The sequence below is a fragment of the Dysidea avara genome, chromosome 3 (assembly GCF_963678975.1).
Source record: "Dysidea avara chromosome 3, odDysAvar1.4, whole genome shotgun sequence".
Lineage (NCBI taxonomy): Eukaryota > Metazoa > Porifera > Demospongiae > Dictyoceratida > Dysideidae > Dysidea > Dysidea avara.
The window spans coordinates 16,690,946-16,717,759 of NC_089274.1; the positions used below are offsets into that span (position 1 = coordinate 16,690,946).

At 38.8% G+C, this 26,814-nt stretch overlaps 1 protein-coding gene, 2 long non-coding RNA genes and 1 pseudogene across 4 annotated transcripts; 2 read left to right on the forward strand and 2 right to left on the reverse strand.

Moving 5' to 3' along the window:
- The first annotated feature begins 128 nt into the window (after nt 1-128).
- On the forward strand, nt 129-3,774 carry LOC136249749 (uncharacterized). Its single transcript, XR_010698325.1, has 3 exons — nt 129-402; nt 818-931; nt 3,141-3,774. It is a non-coding gene; the product is annotated as an uncharacterized lncRNA (long non-coding RNA).
- On the reverse strand, nt 2,646-7,081 carry LOC136249748 (uncharacterized). The gene is made up of 3 exons (XR_010698324.1): nt 5,631-7,081; nt 3,452-3,501; nt 2,646-3,399 (listed from the first exon to the last, which is right to left on the reverse strand). It is a non-coding gene; the product is annotated as an uncharacterized lncRNA (long non-coding RNA).
- A 4,286-nt stretch (nt 7,082-11,367) lies between these two features.
- On the reverse strand, nt 11,368-15,588 carry LOC136249745 (ankyrin repeat and KH domain-containing protein 1-like; annotated as a pseudogene).
- LOC136249723 (cullin-associated NEDD8-dissociated protein 1-like) lies at nt 15,538-26,480 on the forward strand. 2 transcript variants are annotated; one of them, XM_066041818.1, is made up of 38 exons: nt 15,538-15,657; nt 15,714-15,793; nt 15,860-15,961; nt 16,011-16,078; nt 16,131-16,243; nt 16,290-16,393; nt 16,456-16,522; nt 16,578-16,679; nt 16,948-17,092; nt 17,146-17,254; nt 17,783-17,839; nt 17,896-18,002; nt 19,540-19,694; nt 19,751-19,868; nt 19,952-20,039; nt 20,105-20,202; nt 20,261-20,372; nt 20,723-20,816; nt 20,867-20,987; nt 21,107-21,238; nt 21,281-21,314; nt 21,370-21,469; nt 21,517-21,602; nt 22,790-22,849; nt 22,902-22,959; nt 23,634-23,800; nt 23,864-24,027; nt 24,363-24,457; nt 24,502-24,605; nt 24,899-24,966; nt 25,019-25,133; nt 25,193-25,339; nt 25,415-25,531; nt 25,590-25,661; nt 25,728-25,838; nt 25,887-25,947; nt 25,997-26,143; nt 26,214-26,480. In XM_066041818.1, exons 2-38 carry the CDS (start codon nt 15,755-15,757, stop codon nt 26,348-26,350), a joined length of 3,774 nt encoding a protein of 1,257 aa, XP_065897890.1. In that variant the 5' UTR covers nt 15,538-15,657; nt 15,714-15,754; the 3' UTR covers nt 26,351-26,480. The 2 variants fall into 2 exon arrangements, with proteins under 2 accessions (XP_065897890.1, XP_065897891.1); XM_066041819.1 differs by having other exon boundaries at nt 15,553-15,657; nt 15,711-15,793.
- Nucleotides 26,481-26,814: the final 334 nt, after the last annotated feature.

Consider the following 26,814-nt stretch of genomic DNA (forward strand, 5'->3'; position numbering starts at 1 on the left):
TTGTGATTTCTCCGGGCTGGATGGACTGCCCTTGCCTACCACCCCCAGCACAAAGAAAGCACGTGCTGACAACTGAATAAAAAGGACCAGATTGCTAAAAGTTTAAAAGTCCCTGTGCTCATCAATGTGGCCCATCTCAGGAGAGGCATCGTGATGGTTTAACTTTCAACGATCGTTTTTCATTAAGGGTTTCGTTACTTTCACATCGTTTGATGCCCCCTACGTAAAATTACGCAACAACATTGCGTTAGAGGCGCTTTAATAAAATAATTATTAAGCACTGACTGAGACACGCGAGGACACACTTTATCAAACCAGATCAAACTCGATACATAGAATCTAATGGGGAGAGGTGACAGCAGCCAGTGTTCTGTGACTAAGGGGTCTGCCAGAATAACATAGGTAAGTAATGTATGCAGTAGTATGTATCACATCACCACCAAGATCACCACTGTTACTTTATGCCTGGTTGTAATGCTACAATACCGGTATTAATGCTATGAACAGAACTCTTAACACAGACATGGTAACAATTTCCTTCAGTCCAGATATATTTCAACCTGCCTTGGTAAATTATAGTAGGGGCAGAGGCTTAGATTGTCCCATGCAGTTGCAGTGGTGTTGATGCTTTGTTCGTAGTTGAAGTATTCTCAACCAGAAGAATAGCATTACTATGTAGCTAATGGATAATACTGTAGCCTCCTTCCCAAGGGTCTGAAACTCACATAATATCTTACAATTTCCGAAACAGTTTTTGTTACTTTCACATCGTTTGATGCACCCCTACATACAATTATGTAACAACACTACATTATAGGCGCATCGATAAAGCACTGACACATCAAACTCAATACTGGGGATAGGTGACAGCAGCCAGTCTTGTGATGACTGAAGATGATGTACCACTAATTGGTTTGCCAGGATAATAGAGGTATGTATGCATTATGTGTCACTTCACCACTGTTACCTTCCATTATCCTTGAGTCTACTGTTTTAAAAATGCTATGAACAGAATTCTTAGCACAAGCATGGTGATAATTTACTTCAGGGATATTTCAACCTACTGGTGACCATCTTTTAATAGGGACCTAGTGTACGTTTGTTTCACTGGGGTGTCACACAAGCACTCACTATTGGATGATCTGCGTCAAAGACAAAATTTACCTTAGCCTTTGGCTTACAGCTTTTGACCTGACTTGAATGCATCTTCCTGAAATTTTGTCTACTGTTTTAGGCTTAATTGTTAGGTTTTCATCCCTGGCCACACCCAATGTGGCCATTTAGCAATTTTAAAAGTTTGTATAACTAGCTGTAGTAAACCAAGAAAGCTGCTGTCTGGGCCATGTGAGCCAGCTAGATATAAATCCGTACACCTTCATTGTTACTTTAAGTGTTGAAACTATTTAGGTTTATTATATCCATTTACCAATACACACCAGTCCTGTGCTTCCAACAGTGTATAGAAATTTCTTAATACATGCTACCTATATAATAACCAGGGGAGTAGGACAAGACCACGTGAATGCGTAATAATGTTGCACAAGTACTTAAAGTGAACTGAATAGACCCTGTACAAAAAGTAGAGGAAGGGAGGGCTTGATACATATTTTGCTCTATTTAGTTTGTTGCTTGCAATGGTGTGATTCATGATTGGAAAGATGCTGCTGTTATGGCAAAGGCTAAAAGGGGCGGCAAGTTGTGGCCAAAAAGCTAGTTGTAAATGACTCTTGGCTAGTTGCAAATGGTGATTGGGCTAGTTCTAAAATTTAGACAAAATAGCCAGGTTTACCACAGGAAAGTATACTTACGTATTGTACCTCTTAACTCTTTTACAATTTACCACAGGGATTGGACTAAAAGTCTAAAGATGCATCTTGAGATAGCCATTTTCTATTTCATGGTCTACTACTCTGATTAAAAATTACCTTACTAGTTTTATTCTTACAAAATAAAATAACCTGAAAATCAATGCATTCATGTACATACTTACATACGTAGTTATTTTGTCCCTTCAGCTTGCTAATTATTTTCAGATCTCAATCATTCTCTAAAATCATTTCCAGGTTCAATCTTGGCACACTTATGTTTCAAAAAGTTTCCTTGGGGAGTATGCCCAGACCCCTAGAAATCCCTCTTTACTGCCACTTTATCTCATGACTTTCATGTCAACAGTAACAGTAGGCATCAATGATTACAATACAATCGTTGTTGTATGATCTATTCTTTCAACTGGTAGTATGACTACGGTTTAATAAAATATTTTTGTTAGTGTTTTGTAGTGCACGTGGTCTTGTCCTACCCCCTGACCTACAGCTGTGAAAGATACATCATTGAAATCAGTGAAATTGTTACAGAGCTTTGAAACATTTTAAGTTTTTCTATCTCGTAAGTTTTAATATTTATTTATAGGTAACTGTGAGTTTTAACACTTCTTCCCATCTCCCACTGTAATGATATTTTGTAGTCTTGACTGTTGACTGTGAGTTTGACCACAATCACAGATTGAGATTGACTTAGTAAGTGATATGTGATACCCCTAGTGTTTTGGTTTATAAGCCTAGCACTACAATTAAACAGGTGATTCTGAACTCACAGTCTAACCCCTCTCTACCATACTCCAAATATCCCACATCCTGTTTGCCCATTGTAATCTATAACATCTGGGTTTTGCACCACTAGCAACTGTAGCAGGCTATCTGTCATTGTTACCAAACAACCAACAACATACTTAGTAACCATAGATACAAGACAATAACCATACGTAAGTCCAGGAGCACTACCACCTGAAAACCATTCATAAGTGAATAGAATATAATGAAAGACTATGGAGAGTGAGGGCTAGCAACAAAAAATCAAAACGTAAAAATTTTGAACCATCCAACACCAAGATGATTCAGGGAAAAACCCACTGGGTTTTACCCACATACGCATGTTATGCACATCAGTAATGTCATCAGTAATGACCGAGTTTCTTTCTGTAGCTATGTATGTGTTCACTTCTTCATTTTGATGACAGTAGTGACTTTCCATGTAGAATTCTGCCGTTCTCCTAATACAAATGTCATTTTGCAAAAAGTTTAAGACATACTCTGTAAAATGAAATACAATAGTGAGTATTTTGTTTGTTCTTGCTAATGCAGGTAGCAATGATGTCATCGTCTAATTGTGGGTCGATCGTGACTACTCGCACAGCAGGTGAAATTGGCCAGTATCTCCTCATATTGTACATAGAACCAAGAGTTAATAATAGTCCTCCACTATTATTAACTCTTGATAGAACCCTATCATCAAGAGTGACTTTTTTTTGCTGAAGAGCTGCAGCATTTGCAATAATGTGATGCTAGACTGTGGTACATCGCTCAATAACTTTTTGTTCCAAGTTTTATGTACATGCTGTAACTGATCATATTATTGTTGTTTAAATATCACATCTTATTTACAAATAACTAACCCTTTGTTATCACATCTTTATAGTAGATCCGATATTACCGTAACTTCTTTCTGTAACAGAACATGTATGTTACCTCTATTACATTCAGATGGTAGCCCTAATAATTTATGAATGGAATGTGGCTTATTCGTAGTAATGCTTGACCTGCTAAAACACTCTGAAGCTTTTATTTCAAATATCCTATGTGGTCTGACAATTTCACTGTTTTATATGTACTAGGAAACACACCATTTGGTCTCCTTTTCTGAATTTGGAACCAAGCCATTATGTCTTTATTTATTATACTGGACAGTCAGTAATTATTGATGCATCCAGTGGGGGGAGGGGGAATGCATAATCAATACAGACACTAACAATAATGTTCCTGTAAGTTTAGACAGTTCAAGAGTGTCATTATCTACAACTTCATAATTATCATTTGTACACTCAGTCAGATTGTTATCACCAGGAACTTGTCGCTTCTCTAACAGAGGGGACATTACTTGTTCTAAGTACGATTTCACAATTGAGTATTATTCACAACCTTTCCATAGTTGACTCTCCAACAAACCCCTTACATATTCACTGTACACAGAATCACAACTGCACTTTACCTTTGATTTAAACCCCTGGGTTACCAAGCCTTTAGGGAAGGGGGAAATGGTCCTGATGTAGGGAAAGAGAATAGTGCACGTGCTGAATTGTCGCTGTTCAATATAGTGCAGACCAGCTAAACAAATTACTTCACACTTGGACATGCTGACATGGTCCACATTCTGTAGGTATGCCTTGCAATGATAGCATACAGGACAAAGTTCTTGTAAACAATTTCAATTTACTACATACTGTAACAGTATAGCTGGTATTTTGAAGGCACACACATGCATGTTGCTGTACCTTGATTTGTTTGCTACTGATTATGGAGGATGATTTGATGCCTACCAACTGAGACGATTCACTTGGTTTGTCTTTTAACTCAGACTCTACTGATTGTGTGCAGTGTAACACCATTTTGCAGTAAATGTACTTGAAATTTAACTGTTAGACTGGAGTGATTTAATTATATCTAATCACGAGCAAGAGTTGAACTTGCACACCCTGGATAACAAATGGCAGAAATGATAACCCTCTTGGGTTTACTTAATCTCATTGAATATTGGGACAGTCTGTACTAATATATTGCAGGTCCCTATGGTGAATGGGTGAATCCCCCAATTCCCTGTATCCCACCAGTCCCAACATAAGCAGCCCATTGTGTTTATGTTATGAAGTAACAGCTGCTCGTGCCTAATTGTATAAAATAACAAAGGTTATCTGCACGCACAACATGGGGCAGGGTACAAAACCTTGCACGAGACTGTACTATCAGCAAAGATTGCAAATGTAATTCAATGCCAATATTTCTGTATTAACTAATTCAATGAAATATTAAAAATTAATTTAAGGTGTTTAATCATGCAATACAGCTACTCAACCTATACAGCACTGTGCATGACAATAAATTGATTTCAGTGGCTGCTTTGAGCTTCAGTAATGGTGGAGTAATATATAACGTACACCTGTAGAATGGCATGACCCACACACTATAGCTAACTGTCACAAATGAAAGGCAGACAGTGCTGCACAGATGATTAGGTACCCAGATATTTAACAAAGTTTACATATACAACAGGAAGTAGACGAAAGAAAAATTTGAAGAATTCGCAATATTATTAATCAGCTTTGACGAATTAAAATTTGACGAAAAGCAAAAAATAAACACTGACTTTTGAGGTGCTTATTGGACAAATTAAAATTTAACTGATTCGTCAAATTTTACTTTTGTCAAAATTTTCCTGTTGTAAATTTACAGTTAATATTGTTTCAGAAATTGTACTACAGTATTATCCATTAGCTACGTAGTTATGCTCACAGGCAATTCTAAGGGGAAGGGGGGGATTCTGTAGGTCTAGTTCAACTACCAACACCACTGCAAAACCAGTACCATCAACACCACTGCAACTGCATGGGACAATCTAAGCTTCTGCCCCTCTACTATAATTGACCAAGGCAAGTTGAAATATATCTGGACTGAAGGAAATTATCACCATGTCTATGTTAAGAATTCTGTTAATAGCATTGTAGCATAAAACATTACAACCAGGCAAACAGTTGTGATCTTGGTGGTGATGTGATACATACTGATGCATACATAACTCACCTCTGTTATCCTGGCAGACCCCTTAGTAGCACGTCATCACAGGCCACTGGCTGCTGTCACCTCTCCCCAGAATCGAGGTTTGATAAAGCTTAATAATTATTTTATAAAAGCGCCTATAGCGCAACGTAATTATACGTAGGGGGCATCAAACGATGTGAAAGTAACAAAACCCTTTTCGTTAATCTATGAAAGCGATTTCACGTGATGCGCTAGTCTCGCTCCCAGACCACAATGGTCTGGGGGCGAGACTGGTGATGCGTATTATGTGCGCATACTGAGGATCAATCAGTTTCAATGAATCCATGATCATTATTTAGTTAGGTCATCAATTCAAGCTTTCACTGAACATCACACAAGATTCAGTACCATGTTTTTCAGGTTTCTGGCAAAAATCAAAGCATAAACATCTCATAAGGATCTTGGTATTGTATCCGATAACCACCTAAAGTTCCATGATCATACCATTGAGGTAGTTACTGCTAAGGCTAGCTAATTGTCTCTTGGAGATTATTAGGAAGTCCTTTGAATATTTGGAGCCAGATATGTTGGTGAAACTGTTTGTGTCAATAGTACGGCCCACACTGGAATATAGCTAGTAACTCTGTATGGGGGCCACCTTTTATTTTGGATCAGAGAAAGTTTGAAATAGTCCAACGAAGAGCTACCCGTTTGTTACCAACACTGGTTGATAAATCCTACTCTGAAAGATTATCCTTACTACAATTGTCATCCTTAGCTCATCGACGGCTAAGAGGTGATCTTATTTGTTATACAAAATTCTAAACAATTATTTTAGTTCAGACTTTCATAACTTCTTCACTTACCTAATACCATCACTAGGGGACATCAATTTAAGTTATTTAAATCATTTTCAAGATTAAAATGTAGACTCTGATCTGATTATTTTTTTAATAGGATTCTCAATGACTGGAACGGCTTACCTGACTATGTTGTAAATGCTAGTTTTTAAATCATTGTTAGATTCTCACTTAGCTAATTCTAGATTTATTTTTGTATAGCCATCTTATGATTGTACAAATTTTGTCAGTGTGTTGACCCGGTATACAGGCAGTGCCTTTACCGGTAATTAATTAATAATACTAATAATAATACTAATAAACGTGATCAAACACGTGATCCGTGCTTCGAACTAGCAAGGCTTACATAACTTGCAGTATACTAGCAATACTTGAACGTGTATCCATGAGGGATGACTCCTGTCGACTTGAGTATGATGGTCATACTCTGTTGCCAGAAGTCTGATCCTTTCAGTATGAAATTTGATATGAAATAATGTCCTTATGTACACCAGTGTTGGGAGTAATGCGTTACTTATGTAACGCGTTACATAATATTATTACTTTTGTGGTAACAAAGTAATATAACGAAATATGCTATAAAAACAGGTAATATAACGCAAGCTACTTACTTACAAATGTAACGCGTTAGTAATATAGTTACTGTAACGAGTCTAACATTACGCAATATTATTACTACAGTAACGAAGTTACTAATCCCATTAGTTATCCCCTGAGTAACGCCTAGCCACAATGTAACGAGGCCTACTGAATGAAGCTTATTCACCAACTTCTTATTTATAACCAAAATTTGCATATTGTCCAACAACGCAATCATATCACGTGATAAGGTGGTAGTTTCACACGTGACAGCTTAAGGCTGTGGACACAAAGTAATATATAATATGTAATATTATTACAGTTACTTTATTTTATGGGTAATACGTAACTGTAACTAAATAGTTCAGTTGCAAGTAATATGTAATATTAGCTAACTAGTTACTTTTACAAAGTAACTTGCCCAACACTGTGTACACAGTGACTCATAATACCCCACATGATCATACAGCCCACCACATGGTCATAGAAAAGGTTTTGAAATTTAGGATGTTGTAATTTATGGTTACACCTTTCCCTATACACTTGTGACTCGGAAATATACTAGACAGGTCTTTACTGAGCATATATGGTGAACATCCAGCCACATTCCATGCAACAGCAACAAGACTTGGCTAGATTAATCATTGCTAACAGTTTACAGCAGCCAGGCGGATGGTTCCTTGTCAAGGCTTCTGTGCAAGTGCATGATAACTACGTAGTTGCTGAGTCTAGACTCTAGTTCAGTAGATTATATATTTAATCAATTATATGTCCCAGCTGGGCACTGGCATGAATCCTTATCCATTGTGTACTATGTACATAGCCTTGTCTGCCCCCCCCCCCCCCCCACACACACACACACACACACACTCCTTCCAAGGCGACTGTATGTAGTTATTCACTAAACTTAATATAGAACTTGCTGTGTCATCTATGAGCAGTACTGATTTGCTAGAAGTGGTTGTGAGTGTTGCTATTACTTAAAGCTACAGATATTGAGTGTTCTGAGAAATTAGAATCAATATTGGAGCCATGCAGAAATCATTTTGCAGATCCTCAGTCACTTTTCCTGCACAGTCTGCTCATTTACAGTAGTAAGAACTGAATACATGAAGACTGGTAATAGCTATGTACATTATGAAAAAGTGAGCATGCAATAAATAGCTACATAGCTATACAGAATATGTTTGCTGCAGCACTGTTAGTGTTTGTATTAGGAAATGCAATTTAAAATTCCTCAACGTATACAGTGTAGATTAGTGGCTACCAGTGTTGGGCAAGTTACTTTGTAAAAGTAAGTAGTTACATATTACATGTTACTTGCAACTAAACTATTTAGTTACAGTTACATATTACCCATAAAATAAAGTAACTGTAATAATATTACATATTATATTACTTTGTGTCCACAGCCTTAAGCTGTCACATGTGAAACTACCACCTTATCACGTGACATGATTGCGTTGTTGGATGATATGTAAATTTTGGTTATAAGTAAGAAGCTGGTGAATAAGCTTCATTCAGTAGGCTTCGTTACTTCGTTGTGGCTAGGCGTTACTCAGAGGATAACTAACAAGATTTGTAACTTCGTTACTTGTAGTAATAATATTATGTAATATTAGACTCGTTACAGTAACTATATTACTTAGGTAACGTGTTACATTTGTAAGTAAAGTAGCTTGTGTTATATTACCTGTTTTTATAGCGTATTTCGTTATATTACTTTGTTACCACAAAAGTAATAATATTACATAAGGCCACTCCAAATAAGACTGTAGTTTCCCGTCCTGAGGTTTTCGTTTGTCGGTGCGGGCGGGAGGCTTATTATCATTATTCATTATCTAGGACCGCGTCACATACAACCAAGTACATACACCAACGTTGCAACCTACCCATTGGGCAAGTATAAACAGTGCCATAGGAAACACTCAGAGCAGTGTGCGTGTACCTGTGGAAATGATACATATGCATACGTACACAGGCAAGGGAGTTTAACTGGCATCAGAAAACCACAATACTAAAACACAACCTACACAAAAAACCAAGTTACGTTAGCTATATTGAAAGTAACTATATATTGTAGGTGTGACGTGTCTCTGAAGATGACTCAGCAGTGAAGTGAGGCTATGCAGAATAAGGGATATGGTGAAGGCACAATTAGCAATTGATCCCAATCAAGCCAATATGGCACAACAGACTCTGTTGTAACTAGAGGCCACTGGTGATGTACCTGTATATCAGCGGTGTGGCATTGGCACAGTGATCACAATCTATAATATTATCAAGAGTTAATAATAGTCCACTATTATTAACTCTTGATATTATGCATACAGCCATGCACAACATACAGGAGATAGTTACACATTGTTGTATATGCAGCACTGCATCGGCTTCTTGTTTAGCTATTACAGACTCACAGTAGACTAGTAGTTAAGCCGCGAGTGGAAAATAATTCCAGCCGCTAGCAAGCCAGATGAAGGATGAAGATGTAGACCTATAATACAACTACCGGTACAAGTATTACATTACTCATTACCTTGCTGTTCCAGCTGGTTGTTTATGAGCGCATCAGCTGGTATCCCAATTGGTCATCAGCTGGTCCTTCACTGCATGACGCCTGGAGCGCATATCCTGCACACAAAATACACAGTTACAAATATTTAAACATACTTGTAATGTTGTTGCTTACCAGTAAAGTGGCGCCTGGCCTCTCCGGGGACGTTTACTAATCTTCTCGTTCGAGCAATCTGCGAGGCAATCTGTAATTAAACAAGGGCGTGGTGCCGGGCGTTATATAGAATTACACGTACGGTAAAGTCATCAGCATGAACAGGCGTACTTATTATACGGTTGTGCCTTCATTCACAGGCGAATCTATCCCCGCTTAGTTCATGTCTCTAGGCCTCGTAGTTTTCTCAAACATTATTTATTGTTTATTTATTTATTTATTCATTCATTATTAATGACGTAATTTTAACCGCATTTCATAATTATTCTTACTACTTGGTTGTATAATTATTCATTATTAAAGATTCAACTGCTCTATTAGAGTATCTCGATTTTGAGAGGATTTCAAGGTCATAAAAGTGACTTTTTTTGCAAGCTAGCAACCATTAGAACCGTTCATTTTAGGTTTCATTGTGCTCAGTTTTTAGCAATGCAAAATAAAAGGCTTTATGAGAAGTTTCCAGAAAGCAGCACAGGAAGTGGTTTTGGAAAAATAATGACAATAATGACCATTTAATGCGGGTGCCCAGACGTGATGCGGGCGGAGGACGGGAAACTACACTCTCATTTGGAGTGGCTTATGTAACGCGTTACTCCCAACACTGGTGGCTACCCAGCATTAATTAATTATATTTGGACTGCCAGCATGGATTACTGGGCTCAAAGTTTTAATTTATCTTTATGGCCGCCAGACCATACCCACAAAAACATAAAAAAATATGATCAACACAATTCACCATAATAAGTGACTCAAAATTTGCACATTATTCACAAATCTCACTGCCATAATATTTCCTGTGAATAAATAAGGTGCATGGTAGCTATCAGGTATATGACAGTGTCTGAGCTTAAAGGGACAATGTGCTGTTTACAACATCTGACTATTTTGGGGCCCAACAAAATCATGTGATGCTTGTACTTTACCACCTGCAACATGAACTTGACAAGATACACAATGCAATCAGCTGGCCTTGGACAAGCGTTGAGTGGCTTCCATACATCAAAACATAATACAGCATGTAAACAGCACATTGTCCCTTTAAGCTCTAAAAGTTTTGAGGGTCTACTTTGTGTGCATTAAAATTTCAAGAATTTTGCTAATTAACAAATCGACATCATGCACATTCTATTAATCTTGAATGTCTTAATTGGGATGGTTTTCTTGCCTTACATGAGACACACATCATGTTAGTGATAGTGCATGTCAACATGCAAAGGTGAATCAATATAATCCTCCAACATTATTAACTCTTGATAATTATAATTCTACAGGCCAGCAAACCGTTTGATGTTAGTACTACATGCACTCTTTCCTTTGCAATAAATTGATAGGTCAATTAAGGAAGCATTCACTAGAACATACAAGGCAGTAATCCCATACAACTTAGACAACTATAAGAAGACAACAGCTGACAGACTGCATAATTTAGTGAAGAAAAATCGTCACAATCACCATGCAGACATCGGTCATAATTCAAGCAAGGCAGGCAAGCTAGGCTCTAACAGGCTCCAATATAAACAGAGGAATAAACTGTCAGCACTCAAACCAAGAGTTCATAATATCCCTCCCTCTTTATATTATAAACTCTTGCTCAAACTATGAAACATAAAACTACCACTAAACGGAACAATGATAAATTTTGTTTAAATTTAAAAGAATAATTCAATCACAAAAAATAAAAATAAAATCCAAAATCAATTAGCAGTTGCTATAGTATTCTTGTCAAATAAACTAATGTAGTCTTTAATGTGCGTAGGTAGACTATTATAGTTGATGCAATGTTGCACTAATGTTCTACAGCATTGTGATGCAAGTGACATGGGCCCATCCAAGAACAAGGGGGCCTTAACTCGATCTACTTTAGCCAGTACCACAGCATTCTCCCCGGCTGCATTGACAACATACGGATTGCAGCCATGTTGTAAAAGTGGCGGAATCAATTCAGGATGGCTATTGAGGTGGCAGGTTGTAGTAGCTATGTGTATCGGTCTATTCCCATCGCTGTCAACATCATACAGTGCTTTATCAGCTCCCCATTGAAGTAATGCTGTGACTAATAGTGACAATTGTTCTCCAGTGTCTTCGGCCACAGCTGTGTAAAAAGTGCTCTTCCCTCCGATAGAGAAATCACTCACAGCCATGTGAAGTAAGGTGGAACATTTTGGAGAGTGTAAATGACTGGATACTAATCTTTGTCCAAGTTGGCTGCATTTCTCTGACCACATTGTACCGTCCTTTAACATGTATGTGTCGTAACGCAACCAGATATACACCAGGTAGAGAATGAGTTGTAGTGTAGTGTTAAAATCATTGTCGTCCTTAGTAGAGTAACCTTGTACATGGTCTAAATGGTGTAATATAAACTCCATGAATTCGGCAAATGCTGGTTCATGCTGATAGTGTTGCGTCATGGCATACAATCCATCCACCATGAACATCAGGTCCCTGTTAACATCTTTCTGAATACCATCCACCAAACTGGGCCCCAGTACATCAATCTTGTTGCTGTATCGATACATAGAAGAAATTGCTTTGCACCAGAGTAGTTCAGAAAGCTTATAATCTTGCAAACGGCAGTAGATAATGCCCCTCCGGACTAAATAATAAATCAAACTTGTGTCAGAATAACCCATTATTCTTTCTCGGATGATCAAGCTCTGAAAGCTATACCACTTCTCTATCTCAAGAGGATACGGAAACTCTATTTCTAGGTCTTCCATGCATTGTATCTCCGTCAAGTTGTAGAGTGCCTCTGTAGGGGGCAGAAATTTTGGTTTGTAGTCACAACTCTCTCTGACTTGCATTGCCCTCACCCAATATTCCTTTACATCTCCCTTAAATACATTTCTGTTTGTTTCAGCCAATGTTGCTCCAAGCAAGAGGTAAGCTTCTGAGCGGCATTCCGGTGGGCACTCTTCAAGGTCACACAGATGTTCCACTGTTTCTATTTTGCCAGTTGAAGCTGCCAAAATTGCAGGGCAAGCACTCTCCTTAAAATGCTCAAAATCATGTTCCAAATAGAATTCTGTTTTGATGCCATGGCCAAGTAACATTTTCAAGATGTCCATGTGTCCTTTTCCAGCTGCTAGATGCATAATGGAGTGGTTGTAGATGGTTTTCATGTCATGTTGGGCACCTTTATCAAGCAGTAACCTTGTTGCTTCCAAATGTCCTCTCATCACAGATATCAACAATGGACTCTGACCCACAACATTGGCATAATTCAAGTCAGCTCCATGCTCTATTAGAACATTCATTGTGTCACAGTGACCATTAAAGGCCGCCCCCCTCAATGGTGTTGAACCAGTAGCAGTGGGCTTGTTAACATCTGCTCCAGCGCCTAGTAACATCTTAACTACCTCGACATGGTTTCTTGTGGAAGCACCCCATAAAGCAGTAGCGCCTTCCACTTCATTTTGAGTGTTCAGGGATACGATAGTCCCTGTATGATTGATGTCGAATGAACCAGCAAATCTTTGTAGAAAGTACTTGACGACTGGGACATTTCCGTATTGTGCTGCTGTCACGAACGGAGCGCAGTTTAGGGCGTCGTTAGCCAGAACAATCTGTCCAGTGAGCGGAAAAGTAACCACTTTATTAACCCACTGCTTCGTGTACTCGTAGCCTTCATGTTCTGTCAGGTTTGTTCTCAAATAGTTAGTCAAATCTCGCAAATCATCTGCAGGAACGACAAAACTTCCCTCATCCATCTTCAAAAGGGCGTTCACTAAATAAACTTTACATGCGCTTAAACAAATAATTCTACGTGATGCGATGACGTATTACAACAAGATTAACAAAATTCTTGTCAAATAATCTAATGGTCTTTTTAACAGCACTGGGTAGGTCCTGTAGTTCATAGGAGATGCCATACTTTACAATGGCTACGCAACAAAGACAGAACAGTGATGAAGGGAGTGCACTTCGCAATGTTCGTGACACCACATTCGACTTGGCCCACTGAAGACAAGTCTTTCCCATAGAATCAACTATCAATGGTGAACATCCACATTCCAGCAGCGGCAAGACTAGATTAACATGATATTCATTGCTAACGTTTACAGCCAAGTGGATGGGATAATGTCCATTCTTATCCAGTATGTACAAAGCCTTGTCTGCCCCCCAGCGGAGCAAGGCAGCTATCAATGATTGGTAGTAATTTCCAAACAAAAAACTTGCCATATCATCCTTTATGAGGAAATTTGAAACTGCCAGATGAAGGAGTGTTGATTTGTTAGGAGTGTTGAGATGAGTGGTCACAAATTGTGTACCTAATTCTTCGCATTCATTTGAACAAAGTTCCTTATTTCCAGCATGTCGCTGGTGGATGAAATCGCTCTGTATCCAACTAGCAAATAGCCATAGTATCAATTGTATTATTCTAATCGGTGGTTCAGTAAGTTTTAACAATTCAGCAAAATGTCCCAATCCATACTTGACAAATTTGGAAAATTCTGGTTGATATTTTTGTTCTACCATGTCACACACACCTCTTGCATAAACATACAAGTCTTCTTCTACATTGTGCTTGATAGTAAGCTCAGCTCCCACTGCTAGAGCAGTTGGTGGATCAGATTCGATGGCACGTAGCCACAACAACTCAGCATGTCTGAACATGTTCTGCTTACGCAACCAGCTACCCAGTTCAACCAAGTTAAGGATAATAGATGACGGTCCCACGATACGTTCTCTCATCATTAATGCCTGATATCTTATCCACAGTGAAGCATCTAGCTCACAGTCTTCTGGTGGACCAGGCAAATCTTCTAATAATGCAACTTCACTAAGCCCTGCATACACTTCTGATGAAGGTAAATATTTTGGTACATAGCCACATTTGTTCCGCAATTTTAAGGCCTTTCTCCACATCTGCATAATGTCTTCTATTGGCGGCTGTTGGTCCATTCTTCCTACCAACCCAGCACCTAGCAATAAATAAACTTCAGACTTGCAAGGTGCTGTACAAGCTGGTACATTAAATAGCTGTTCTATAACTTGTCGGTGGCCAGACTCAGCAGCCAAAAATAGTGGACACGGCGTTGTGTTTGGCTGTGTTAATTCAAAATTTGGGGACAGTCCCTGTTCTTGCAAGGTACGTATTATGTCTGTATGACCCTTTGCAGCTGCAACATGAAACACCGTATAACCATTTATTGTTTTCTGGGACACATTAGCTCCACGCTCCAGTAAAAACATTATTGCTTTATCGCGATTACATATTGCTGCTGCAAGCAGAGGACTCTGACCTAACGTACTAGGAATGTTAATATCTGCTCCATTGGAGTACAACAACTCCATGATCTGGTAGTGTCCATTAAAGGCAGCAACTCTCATTGGAGTTGAGTTAGTAGTTGTTGAAGTATTCACATTTGCTCCTGAAATCAATAATAATTGAGCAATTTCCCGTCTGTTCTCACAACTAGCAGCCCATAACGCAGTGGCACCTTCCACAGTTCTTCCGGTTCTCATACTGACCAGACTTCCTTTCTCGTTAACATCTACAACGTCTGAAAACTCTGTGAGTAGATACTTCACGATGTGAGCATTACCATACTGAGCTGCTAGGACCAGTGGAATCGGCTTGGACCCGTCTGAGCCAGCAGGGCAAAATGTTTGCTTACACACCTGTCTCGAGTTCCTTGTTGAGGTTATCCATTCTTTGAATTGCTCGAATGACTCACTCCGGCAAAGTGAACACATTTTATCAAACTGCCTATCACTTGGTATCCACATGCTTGACATTGTAAACGTCTTGTACGGAAGTAGCTTACACAAGCAGCAATTTTTACCTAACTGCACTAAATTATAAGAATACATAGGCAACACGTGAGCTTCACTTCGCCATCACTAATCACATAGAGGGCTGGTGAACTGACAGCTACGCATTTGCACTGGGTCCAAGGTTAGTAAAGTATTTGGTGCACGCAACTTGTCAACTAACACGTTCTAATGAAGCAGTGTTACGTTTTGTCTGAAGTTTAAGCCGCACCGCTACCATAATGACGTCCCCCTACCATATATCCACCTTGCTGGACAAAGTAAGTTGTGTTGGGATAATCACTGTACACATGAGCTGTAGTTAGCCGTGTCATGTCGATTTTTAGATGATGTCCATTGACAAGGACTTTCGTTTCATGGCCACGAACGATTTGATGGTGGAGCTGCAGAAAGATTCCATCAAACTTGATGATGACAGTGAACGAAAGGTATACTGACTCTTCTGCAGATACTAGTAATGTGCCATGTGTCTCATAGGTTGTACAGAGCATACTAAAATTAGTGGAAGACAAGAATGGCGAAGTGCAGAATTTAGCTGTTAAATGGTGTGCATCCATGTTGTGTACAACCGTGTGGTATGTGCTGTTGTGTTGATAGCCTGGCTCCTTTAGTGAGGAAGATACGTGACCCTCACATAGAGACAATTGTCAACACCTTAGCAACTAACATGTTCTCTGATTCAGAAAGATTAAGAGACATCTCCAGTGTGGGTTAGTATATTTGATTGTGGGTTTTAGTTTTTAATACTTTTAACAGGACTGAAAACTGTTATAGGAGAACTGTCACACTTATCAACACAAGTGACAGCCTCTGTTAGCCGCACCATAACTCGCAAGCTTCTAACAGCTTTCAAAAACCCTGTAAGTATACAGCAGTAATTCCATGTACTTTTGTTCCACTCTGTTTACCCATAATACTATAGAGTGTTAGCCCTTATGTAATGCTGGAAACACTTGACATTCTTGTGGACCTGATTCACAATTATGGAAGTGAGTTGGGTGTGTGTTGCTTTTTCTGTTTTCATTTGTTTGTTATTCCTTACAGCCATTTTATCAGAATTCCACGAATCCCTACTGTCAACTCTGTGCTCACTCTTAGTTGATCCTAATCCCTTGTCAGTACGGAAGAGAGCATACATTGCCTTGTGTGAGTTTTCCGTATACCTGAATAAGTGTAATAAAATTTCTCCTATGTAGTTTAGTAAATTTGTGAATGGGGAGTTTTTACCCGCAGAGTTTTAGTTTGCTGATATATTGATAAATTGCATGCTTAAATGGAGATAGTCACTGTAGATATCATTTGTTTACTGACTGAATTCAAATTGGTATGCTTGGTATTTAACTTTATACCCCCTTGTTTGATTACACAAACAGTGTCCTGTTGTGTTACATGCTTCATTGCTCTGGTATCATAGGTTACTTGGCTGTCTGTTGTCAGCCAAAGTTGTTTGAAGAACTCATCACAAGATTATTGGAGGGGTTAGCTCAAGGCCAGAATGCTCAGCAAAATTTCTCTGTCAATAATACAAAGACCTACATTCAAGCCATTGGGGCTGTAAGGTGGGCTAAGGTGCTTTATGGATGATGGGCATTAAATGGACATGTCTATGTAGTCGTCAGGCAGGCCAAAGAGTCAGTAGTCATTTGGATACCATCATTCCTTTGATCATGTATTATGCTCGCTCACAAGTTGATGATGAGCTGAGAGAGTCGTGTCAGCAGGTTTGTGTGTCTGCTTCTGTATATGTGTGTGTGTTGTGTTGTGTTGTGTGTGTTGTGTTGTGTGTGTGTTGTGTGTTGTGTTGTGTGTGTGTTGTGTTGTGTGTTGTGTTGTGTGTGTGTGTGTGTGCGTGTGCGTGTGTAGCTTACCAACTATTGTACAAGGAGTCCATAAGCAACACTTATGGGCTCCTGATTATTTAGTCATGCATGCATACAGATGTTTATGTAATCATTGTAACCATCCTGATGTCAGTGTTGAATAAGTTGATGTTGGAATGCCCTCATCACAGTCATGATAAGTGTGAGATAATGTACAAGGTGTAATTGTTATATAATTAGCTAGCCAGCATAATGTATTGTTAGATAGCTTGTGAAGGTTTAAAATACACACAACATGGATCTATGATTTACAATGCTTAGTATTGTTGCTGAAGTGTTACAACAATATAATGAATTAAATGGTTTCACAAAGCATTGTACACAAAGTGGCTGAATGTTTAGTGTCAATTATATTGTGTACAATTTTAGGTGTTTGAGATTTTGGCAATCTGCTGCTTCAGAGAGGTGACACCATACATTCCAGAGGTCAGTGAAGGGGTGGGGCTGGAGATCACATGTGACACGATGATATGTGTGCATAGATTGTAAAGCTCAGCCTGGAGCTATTATCATATGATCCTAACTACAACTATGAGAGTGATGATGATGATGAGGGTATGGATACCGATGAGCTGGAACAGGATGAATTGTATGGCTTTGTTATTAATGTATATTGTATAGTGTGTGTGTGTATGGGAGGGGGTAATGTAAGGGGGGGGGGGGGGATATTGAAGTGCTCACAGATTATCATATTTTGGATGTTGCTAGATACCTTGTGAGTATGGGCCCAAAAGTTTCTTCAGTGCGACATGAAATGCTTCCAATAGGTTGCTACAATAAGAAAAAAATCTGTGGAATTTTCTACTGACTGACTGACTGACATACTAACTGATGCCTTCAGACAAGCGTAGCTCAATAATGGCCAAGGCTATGGGCTTGGTTTTAGACTTTGTTTACCTTTTGACATACCACAATACGTACAATGCATGTACTGACCTTTGTCCTCCTTTGTATCCCATTTCTTAGTGCAAGGTGTCAATTCACGGCAACACATATGGCTTCCATTCCCTGTGCTGACTTATCACTTCCAAAACGGGAGTCATCCATATTTCTGTAGTGACTGGATTGATTGTTGAGATGCTTGTTGTACCGTTTGTTAGCAATGCTGTGTAACAAGCTGAAAATGAAGTGTAATGGCCACTTCACTTTTCAGTAATTGATATTGGGGTTCATGCTCATGCACAAATTTTAATTTTATGATGTGAACATCCACTGGTATGTCTGCTGATGTGCCTCTTGATCTCTTGTTTCGGTACTTTTTTTATTTCTACAATTACGAGGATATATACAGTGTAAGGAGCATTAGGGATTGTAGAAATAAAAAAAAAGTGGTGAAACAAGGGACACTAATGAACATGTAATCCCTACACCCATGACTGAATTAGGGATTAGTATACCTATCTTAGGTATAGGCGACCTCCCTTGTTTCACTACTTTTTATTTTTATGATCCCTAATTAAATCCTAATTTGTGATGTGTCTGGGAAAACCAGTCTTATTTAAAGTGTCAAGAAATAAGTAGTTAGTGTGTTGTAGCTTGTCAATAGTTGAAGCTATGTTTACCAAATTTTCACACGTTTTATACCAATTCCTTGCCCCAGACCCAGTTACATTTTTTCTTGTAATCTTGTATTTGTTTGTTTACCTTTCTGTAAATTTCCCCTCTGTTTCCAATTCATGTGCTGTTTAGGAAATTTTCTTACACAAAACGTACTTAACCATTTCAATTACAAAGTGTGGGACTTTCCAGGAATTTTTCATGCATACGATGCATGTACCATGCTCAATTGGGCTCACTCAGCCAAAAACTTAAAAAGTTTTGTAACAACCAATTGGGAGCATGTCAGGTCATACTAAAGGTATTTGTGGCCTTGGTTATATACTTCATCAAATCTCCATTTGTGAGAAAAAGCAAACCTCCATGATCCCTAATATACAGCACTACTGTGCTATATGATAATCCCAATCGAAGTTTAAAATTCCAAATTTATTTTTCCTTGCACTTGTACAAGAAATTGCTATTCAAAATTTGGAAATTTGTTTCCATAAAAAAAAACAGTAGCTTATACATTATGTACCAGTTAATTGAGTGAAAGTATTGGAGTTGTTTATTGTGATGCAATACAGGGAAGAAGATGATGAGTATGAAGATGATGATGATGTTAGTTGGAAAGTGCGTCGAGCATCCGCAAAGTGTCTGGCTGCCATCTTGGGCTCTCGGCCTGAACTACTAACCACATTCTACCAAGACGTATCCCCTGTGTTGGTGACACAGTTCAAGGGTGAGGTATAAATTGTCCATGACAGTGATGTCCATTTGTATGGTTTATTTGTGTAGAAAGGGAAGAGAATGTCAAGGCAGACATTTTTGCAGCCTATCAGGCACTACTCCACAGAACTAAATTATCATTTGTTGAGCAAAGCCTGGATCCCAGTGATATGGAAACCACTGCCAGGTGTGTTTTAACTAAGTGGGGATTCCTTGAAGTTTGTTGTAGCGGAGTGATTGCATCTGTTTTCACTTTTGGTGTTTCTTTAGCCCCCAGGCTCTATTGCTTGCACAAACACCAACCATTGTCAAAGCATTACATAAGCAGTTAAAGGATAAAAGCACCAAGACGAGGCAGGTACAAAAACATCTCACCATCACCTACAGTAGTATGTGTTATATTCTATTGTGGGTCTCATTCAGGGCTGTTTTGTTCTTCTCACGGACTTGGTCAGTGTGGCACCCGGAGCTCTAGCCAATCACTGTGGTGCTATCATTCCTGGCACTCTTGTCTCACTAACGTGAGGAACGATGACTTACCCTGTTACCATGACTACTGTGTGTACTATTATATATTAGTGATAAGACAATTTCTTCCAATGTGAAAATTGACAGTCTGATGTTTTTGAATGTGTTGTTAACCAGTCACAGACCAGAAGTGTTTCATCCTTACATCAATGCTATTGTACCAGTAAGTGTGCATGTTTTAATTGAAAGTTTATTTACGTTGTTAGCCAATAATTGACAATTTTACTTCTATATATATATATATTTTTTTACGGCATGGTAGAGCTTGGGAGCTAGTGAGTTATTGCTAACTTGAAATCCTGGCTTATAATTACAAGGTTCTGGTTTTGTTTATCTTTCACCACTTGTATGGAGAGTAAATTGGTAGCAGTTTTGAGGTAGAGTTCTAGTGACAGCTAGCATTTTTCTAATTCCATTGCCTGAAAATTTAGTAGTGTGGGTAACCCAGTGTCACGTGAACTTGTCTATGTAAAGAAGCTGGATCTAGCTTTAAAAAGTATATTTTACCTTTAGGCAGTGTTGTCAGCTGTTGATGACCCATTCTACAAGATAGCATCAGAAGGATTGGTCGTCCTTAACAACCTCATACAGATACTCTGCCCCCTTGGTATGTCATTGTTACCTTGACAACAAACTATTCGTGTTGTCATATTGCAGATGATGCGGCAAAGCCATATGACTATCAACAGTATGTCGATCCTATTTATAAATCTACCCTGAGGCGACTTAAAGCAACGGACATAGACCAGGAGGTCAAGGAGAGAGCCATCACATGCATGTATGTGACCTTTTAGTTATATTATGTTTATTACTGACTACCTATAGTACGTACTATCATTTTTAGTGTTCTCCATTTGTGCATCTAAATATCACCTTGACTGCTACTTGTTGTGTTAGGGGACAGGTGATTAGTTGTATGGGGGACCAACTATCGTCTGAGCTACCTAGCTGCTTACCAATATTCCTGGATCGGCTGAAGAATGAGATCACTAGACTAACTACTGTCAGAGTCATCACACAGATTGCAAGGTAGTGTGGTGTTATAGTTGTTGTTATTGTTGTTGTGTGTAGGTCTCCATTGAAGATAGATCTTTCAGTGATATTAGTGAGAATTTTTAGTGTATTATATGTGTAGAGTATTGTGTATTGACATTCGTTAGTCTGATACACTGTCACTTCTGGCAACATTCCTGAGGAAGAACCATCGTGACCTGCGACTGGCTAGTGTCATTAGTTGTACTCAACTGTTCAAGGTTTATGGTGGGTGTTGCCTGTTGTCATCAGTATCTTTTTGATCCACTATTCAGCTCAGGTGATCACAGCTAGCTTGATGCAAGAGGTTGTACAAGAGTTGCCTGTATTGATAACTGAGAATGACCTTCATGTGTCACAGGTGTGTAGCACGTGTGTTTGCGTACGTGTAGCGTGTGTGCAATATGTAATGTAACAAGTATTTTTAAAAATTTGGAATTTATAACTAGAGTAGGGACCATAGCACATCGATAAAAAGTACTGAAACAAGCTGGAGTAGTGCACGATATTAAATCACAATAAAACAATAAAAAGTGTTATATCCCTACTGTGTTCCAAGATACCATAATGGAAATGCACAGTAGGGATATAACACTTCTTATTGTTTTACTGTGATTTAATATCGTGCACTACAGCTTGTTTCAGTACTTTTTATCGATGTGCTATGGTCCCTACTCTACTTAATGTTTTAAAATACTTATTTGTTAACTTTTTTTTGTAAATAATTTTATTATGATTGGTGACGCATACTGCATTTGAAATGGTGCCGTGCCCCAGCTATATTGTCTGAAAAGTGAAGTATCCATTACGCTTCATTGTCAGCTATGTTCAACCCGTACGAATCAAGAGCTGTTCGAAAAGCATCTCTGCAACCCACACATACCGAAAGAAAGGGTTGGTGCCGCGTGCCCCAGTTATATAAATTATTGTCTGAAAAGTGAAGTATCCATTACGCTTCGTTGTTGGCTATGTTCAACCTGTTACACAGCAGTACGAATCAAAAACTGTTTTAAAAACACCTCTGCAATCGAAGTAGCCACTATGAAAAATATGGACGATTTTTGCTACGAAGGGAAGCCATCACGTGCTACCACCAAATCGAGACTTTTTGCTGTCAGCAAAGATGAATGGGACACAAAGGAGGACACTGGTAAGTCCATGAAGAATGCATTGTACGTACTGTGGTATGCCAAAAGGCACCTGTCGGGCTGAAGTGATGTCAAACAGTGAAAAAATCAAGCCCGTAGCCTTAGCCGTTATCGAGTTGCGCTTGTCTGAAGGCATCAGTCAGTCAGTCAGGCAGTCAGTAGAAAATTCCGTTGAATAAAAAAAAATTTAAAATTCCGCAGCAACTTGTTGAAAGCATTTCGGGTCAATCTGAAAGCTTGTTTGGGCTTAGTTTTACCTGCCTCATCGTCGTCAGGGAAAATTGAGTCTGTTTTTTGGGTGATGTTATTTTGTAGGCCATGCCCTACTCCTTTGTGGTCCCTACTATACTCTACTATCGTAGTGTATGATAATGACCCATGTGGATTCTCCTCCAATTAGCTGGTACTACAGTTTTTATCGTCAATGATGGAGACATGTCCTGCTGATGCTGTGAAGAATGTGGGTGTGGCTTAACACGTATAGTAATTATTAACTCCACCCCCTTTATTAGATGTTGGACATGTTGATGCCAAACATAATCAAACTAGTACTGTCTTCACTGCTGCAAGGTGAGTGAGTGGGACCGATAGTTAAAACTGTTGAGCATAATCAGTCAGAGGGTATGTATACATGCCCAGCTTCTGAATGAGTGGCAATTTGGCTGGTCAATTCACATTAAACAACAACAACAACAACAACAACATAGTATTTTAGTGTAATGTGTATATATCCATAAAAGCAAGAGTATATAATGGGGAGGTACTCATTGTATACTCTTGATAAAAGGTAGTCAAATAAATTTTGTGTTGCAATTAAAAGTGGTCAGTAGCCACCACTCCCACCAGTAACCTTAGGAACGTGTGTACATACAGTGTATACATACAGTAGAGTAGAATGACTTTCGATGTCCAGAATATATGACACCATAACTTTGATCTGTTCAAATTTATGACGCAACGATATCTGTCTGACACTATCTGTGATGTAGGAGTGCAGCAGAAGGTTTTGTCAGAAATATAGAACAACAAAAAAGCACATTACGTTACTTTAGGAGTTTTTTTACAAGGCATGTGTATAATCCAGTTTTTTTGGATTATGCCCTATATAATCCTGACACTTAGTTAAGGCCTCAAAGTATCTGTTAGTATTTTGAACTGGTCTCTAAAATCAGAAACAAGCAGAACACTATTGATAATCAGTACTCCAATGGTTGGTCTAAGGGTCTCTGCTGTACATGTTACAGGAAGTTCTCTTGCTGCTGCGATGGACTTCTTTCAAAAACTGGTGACAATGAAGATAATGGCACATGAACAAGTGTTTGAGCTGCTCACCAGTGCAGTCTACAGCCCCACCCCTTTGTCTACACAACAACAGTCATCATCCTCCACCAACTTTGTCATCCACAGACAGGTAATGTTGATTATAGAAGAAAACTGAGAAAAGCACAAACCATATTTTACCCTAATGTTTTAGGCATTCCGCAGCATTGCCAAGTGCCTGTCTGTCACCTGTTCTGATGCACCGGACTTTCAGCAAAAGTTGGTCAGCCGATTTGTGGCTGATGTGCAGAACGTTGAGACAAGTGACTCTGTAAAGTTATTGGCTCTTTTGTCCATCGGTGAGATTGGGCAACAGAGGTAGGTAATGATTGTAAGTTGAAAAACCTTTTCTTTGCATGACTTGGCACAAGAATTTTAGCTATGCTCACTGATAGCTTCAAATAATAGGAGGAAAGTTTATCAAGTAGGAAATTTTTAAATGTCATATTTTTGGATGAATTAGATGAACAAGTTCATGACTAGGAACTGTAACAGATAGAATTAAATATTACATGCTAATTGACTTGACCTTATATAAGTAAGCAGAATTCAAGTATTCAACGTACTGAGACTCACTGCTAGTATGAAATAACTAAACTAGTTGTTTCAAGAGAAATTCTCAACTTTTTTGCATCATTTCCCTATCTCTCCAGTGATCTTAGTGGATTTGGTAACTTACAACAAGTCATTATTGACGTGTTCAGCTCACCAACTGAAGAAGTTCGCTCGGCTGCATCATTTGCACTAGGTGTGTCTTTTATGGCTTAATTGTTGTGACTCTAATTGCTTCAGGTAACATTTGTGCTGGCAATCTCTCCAAGTACATCCCATTCATTATGTCGGAGATACAGAAGAACCCTCGACGACAGTACCTCTTGCTACATTCATTGAAAGAAGTGAGCTGTATGTCTGTATAGTAGAGGTTGTTTCTTATTCTCAGCACTTGATATTGAATAGTCTAATATGTGAAATGTAAAGACATACCATGTGTGTCCCAGAGCCCTCGTCAAGCCCTTCTTTAACTAGAGAATAACATTGTCCAATGTTGGTTGGTATCAATGATTGTTGCTGTATGCAATCATATAATGGTGTATAATGAATGACCTATGACCAACCTTATCTGAGTGTAGTACAAATAAAATGTGCTTGTATGTATGTATACGTGTAATGATTTCTTTCTTACTATTAGATCATCACATGTCGCTACAGAGGAGAAGGATTGATGCATGCCCTTCAACCATACGTGGATGACATCTGGTGTGCAATGTTTTACAATACATCCCTCTTTTGATGTGACTTTTGTACACAGGTCGGTGTTATTTCAACATTTTGAGTCACCCGAAGAAGGCACACGTAATGTAGTGGCTGAATGTGTTGGTAAACTGACACTATTAGAACCACAAACACTGTTACCACGGCTACAGGTGGGCACTATTTATAGCAAAGATAAATATAATCTTCATAATAAATTTATTTTCTTTAGGAAAATCTAAAGTCACCTTCAGCTAACGTGCGTGGTACTGTTGTAACAGCATTCAAGTACACCATCTCAGATCAGCCCCAGCCAATCGACCACTTACTACGCAGCTGTATTACTGACTTCATGGAGATACTTAGTGATCCAGAACTGGTATGAAGAATTTTTTTGTCTCATTCTATAAGTTGTTAAAATGATGCACTAAATGATAGTGTTTTCTATTGTCAGAGTGTACGTCATGTTGCCTTGGTGGCACTTAATTCAGCTGCTCATAACAAACCCTCATTGATTCGTGACCTACTGGACACCATTTTACCCAAACTGTACACTGAGACAAAGATAAGAGTGAGTTGGTACTTTGTTGTCTTTAAAATCTCATTCCCACAATCACATGTGTGTGCAGAAAGAACTCATCCATGAAGTGGAGATGGGACCCTTTAAACACCCTGTAGACGATGGCCTAGACTTGAGAAAGGTAATACAAAAAAGTAAAACTTATGTAGCTCGCTATGAATGCTGCCCTTTTGATTCCCTGTTACAGGTGGCGTTTGAGTGTATGTATACACTGATGGAAACCTGTCTTGATCGACTGGATGTGTTTGAGTTTCTGAGTCACGTAGAGGATGGGTTGAAGGACCACTATGACATCAAGGTATTAAATCACATGATCCATGCTATGATGTCACATTACCTCACACAGATGCTGACATATTTGTTGCTAATGAGGCTGTCAAAGTTACGAGCTAATGCTTTGCTACAACGTTAGTATGACTTAGTTGTTTTCTGCTTGTATTACTGTGCTGTTCGTAGGGATGGACAAATTGATTGAGCCTCTGAAGGCTACCATATATGCGAAGGTGAAGGCAAACTCAGTGAAACAAGAGTATGAGAAACAAGAAGAATTAAAGAGATCGGCATTGAGGGCAGTGTCTGCTCTGTCATGTATCCCTGACAGTGGTATGTGTTGCTAGTAGCTGAATGAACTGGTGTGTGCACATACACACCTAATCACTTGGTTACATTACAGATAAGAGCCCACAATTGTTGGAATTTGTCAACCTGATCAAGAGCAGTACAGAGACGTCCGAGTTGTTTGAGTCCATTCAGAATGATGTCACATCTCCTGCTCCTACCAGCTCTGCAGAGCATATGGAACTGAGCTGAGGATGTGCTTTAATAGGAGTATTTAAATAGTTTTCACAGAACTCATGCACAATATCGTCTTCTTGTTTCCATTGCAAAATAATAACAATCACTTTTTTTTCAAATGTAAAAATATGTACTCTATCCAGGACCATGTAGTACCCCCCATAATGTTTTGGTGCAAGACGACAGAACCTTGGAACCAACTGAAATGTCATTGTATTATAAATGCATCGTTTCAGGGAAGCTATTTCATCAGCCAATTTTGAGACCACACCCTTTCCAACCAAGATAGGGGACCTACTGCTCTAAAACAGTCAGGTACCTGAAGTGACATCTATGAGAGTGCAGATATTTTCATAATGAAGCAAAATGAACTCAATAAACTTCATAGCAAAAAGGATTGTCATCAATAAGTTTCAGTTTTACAGACTGAATTATGGCAGGTTTGAGGAGGAAATTTTTTTTCCAACAATACAATAGAG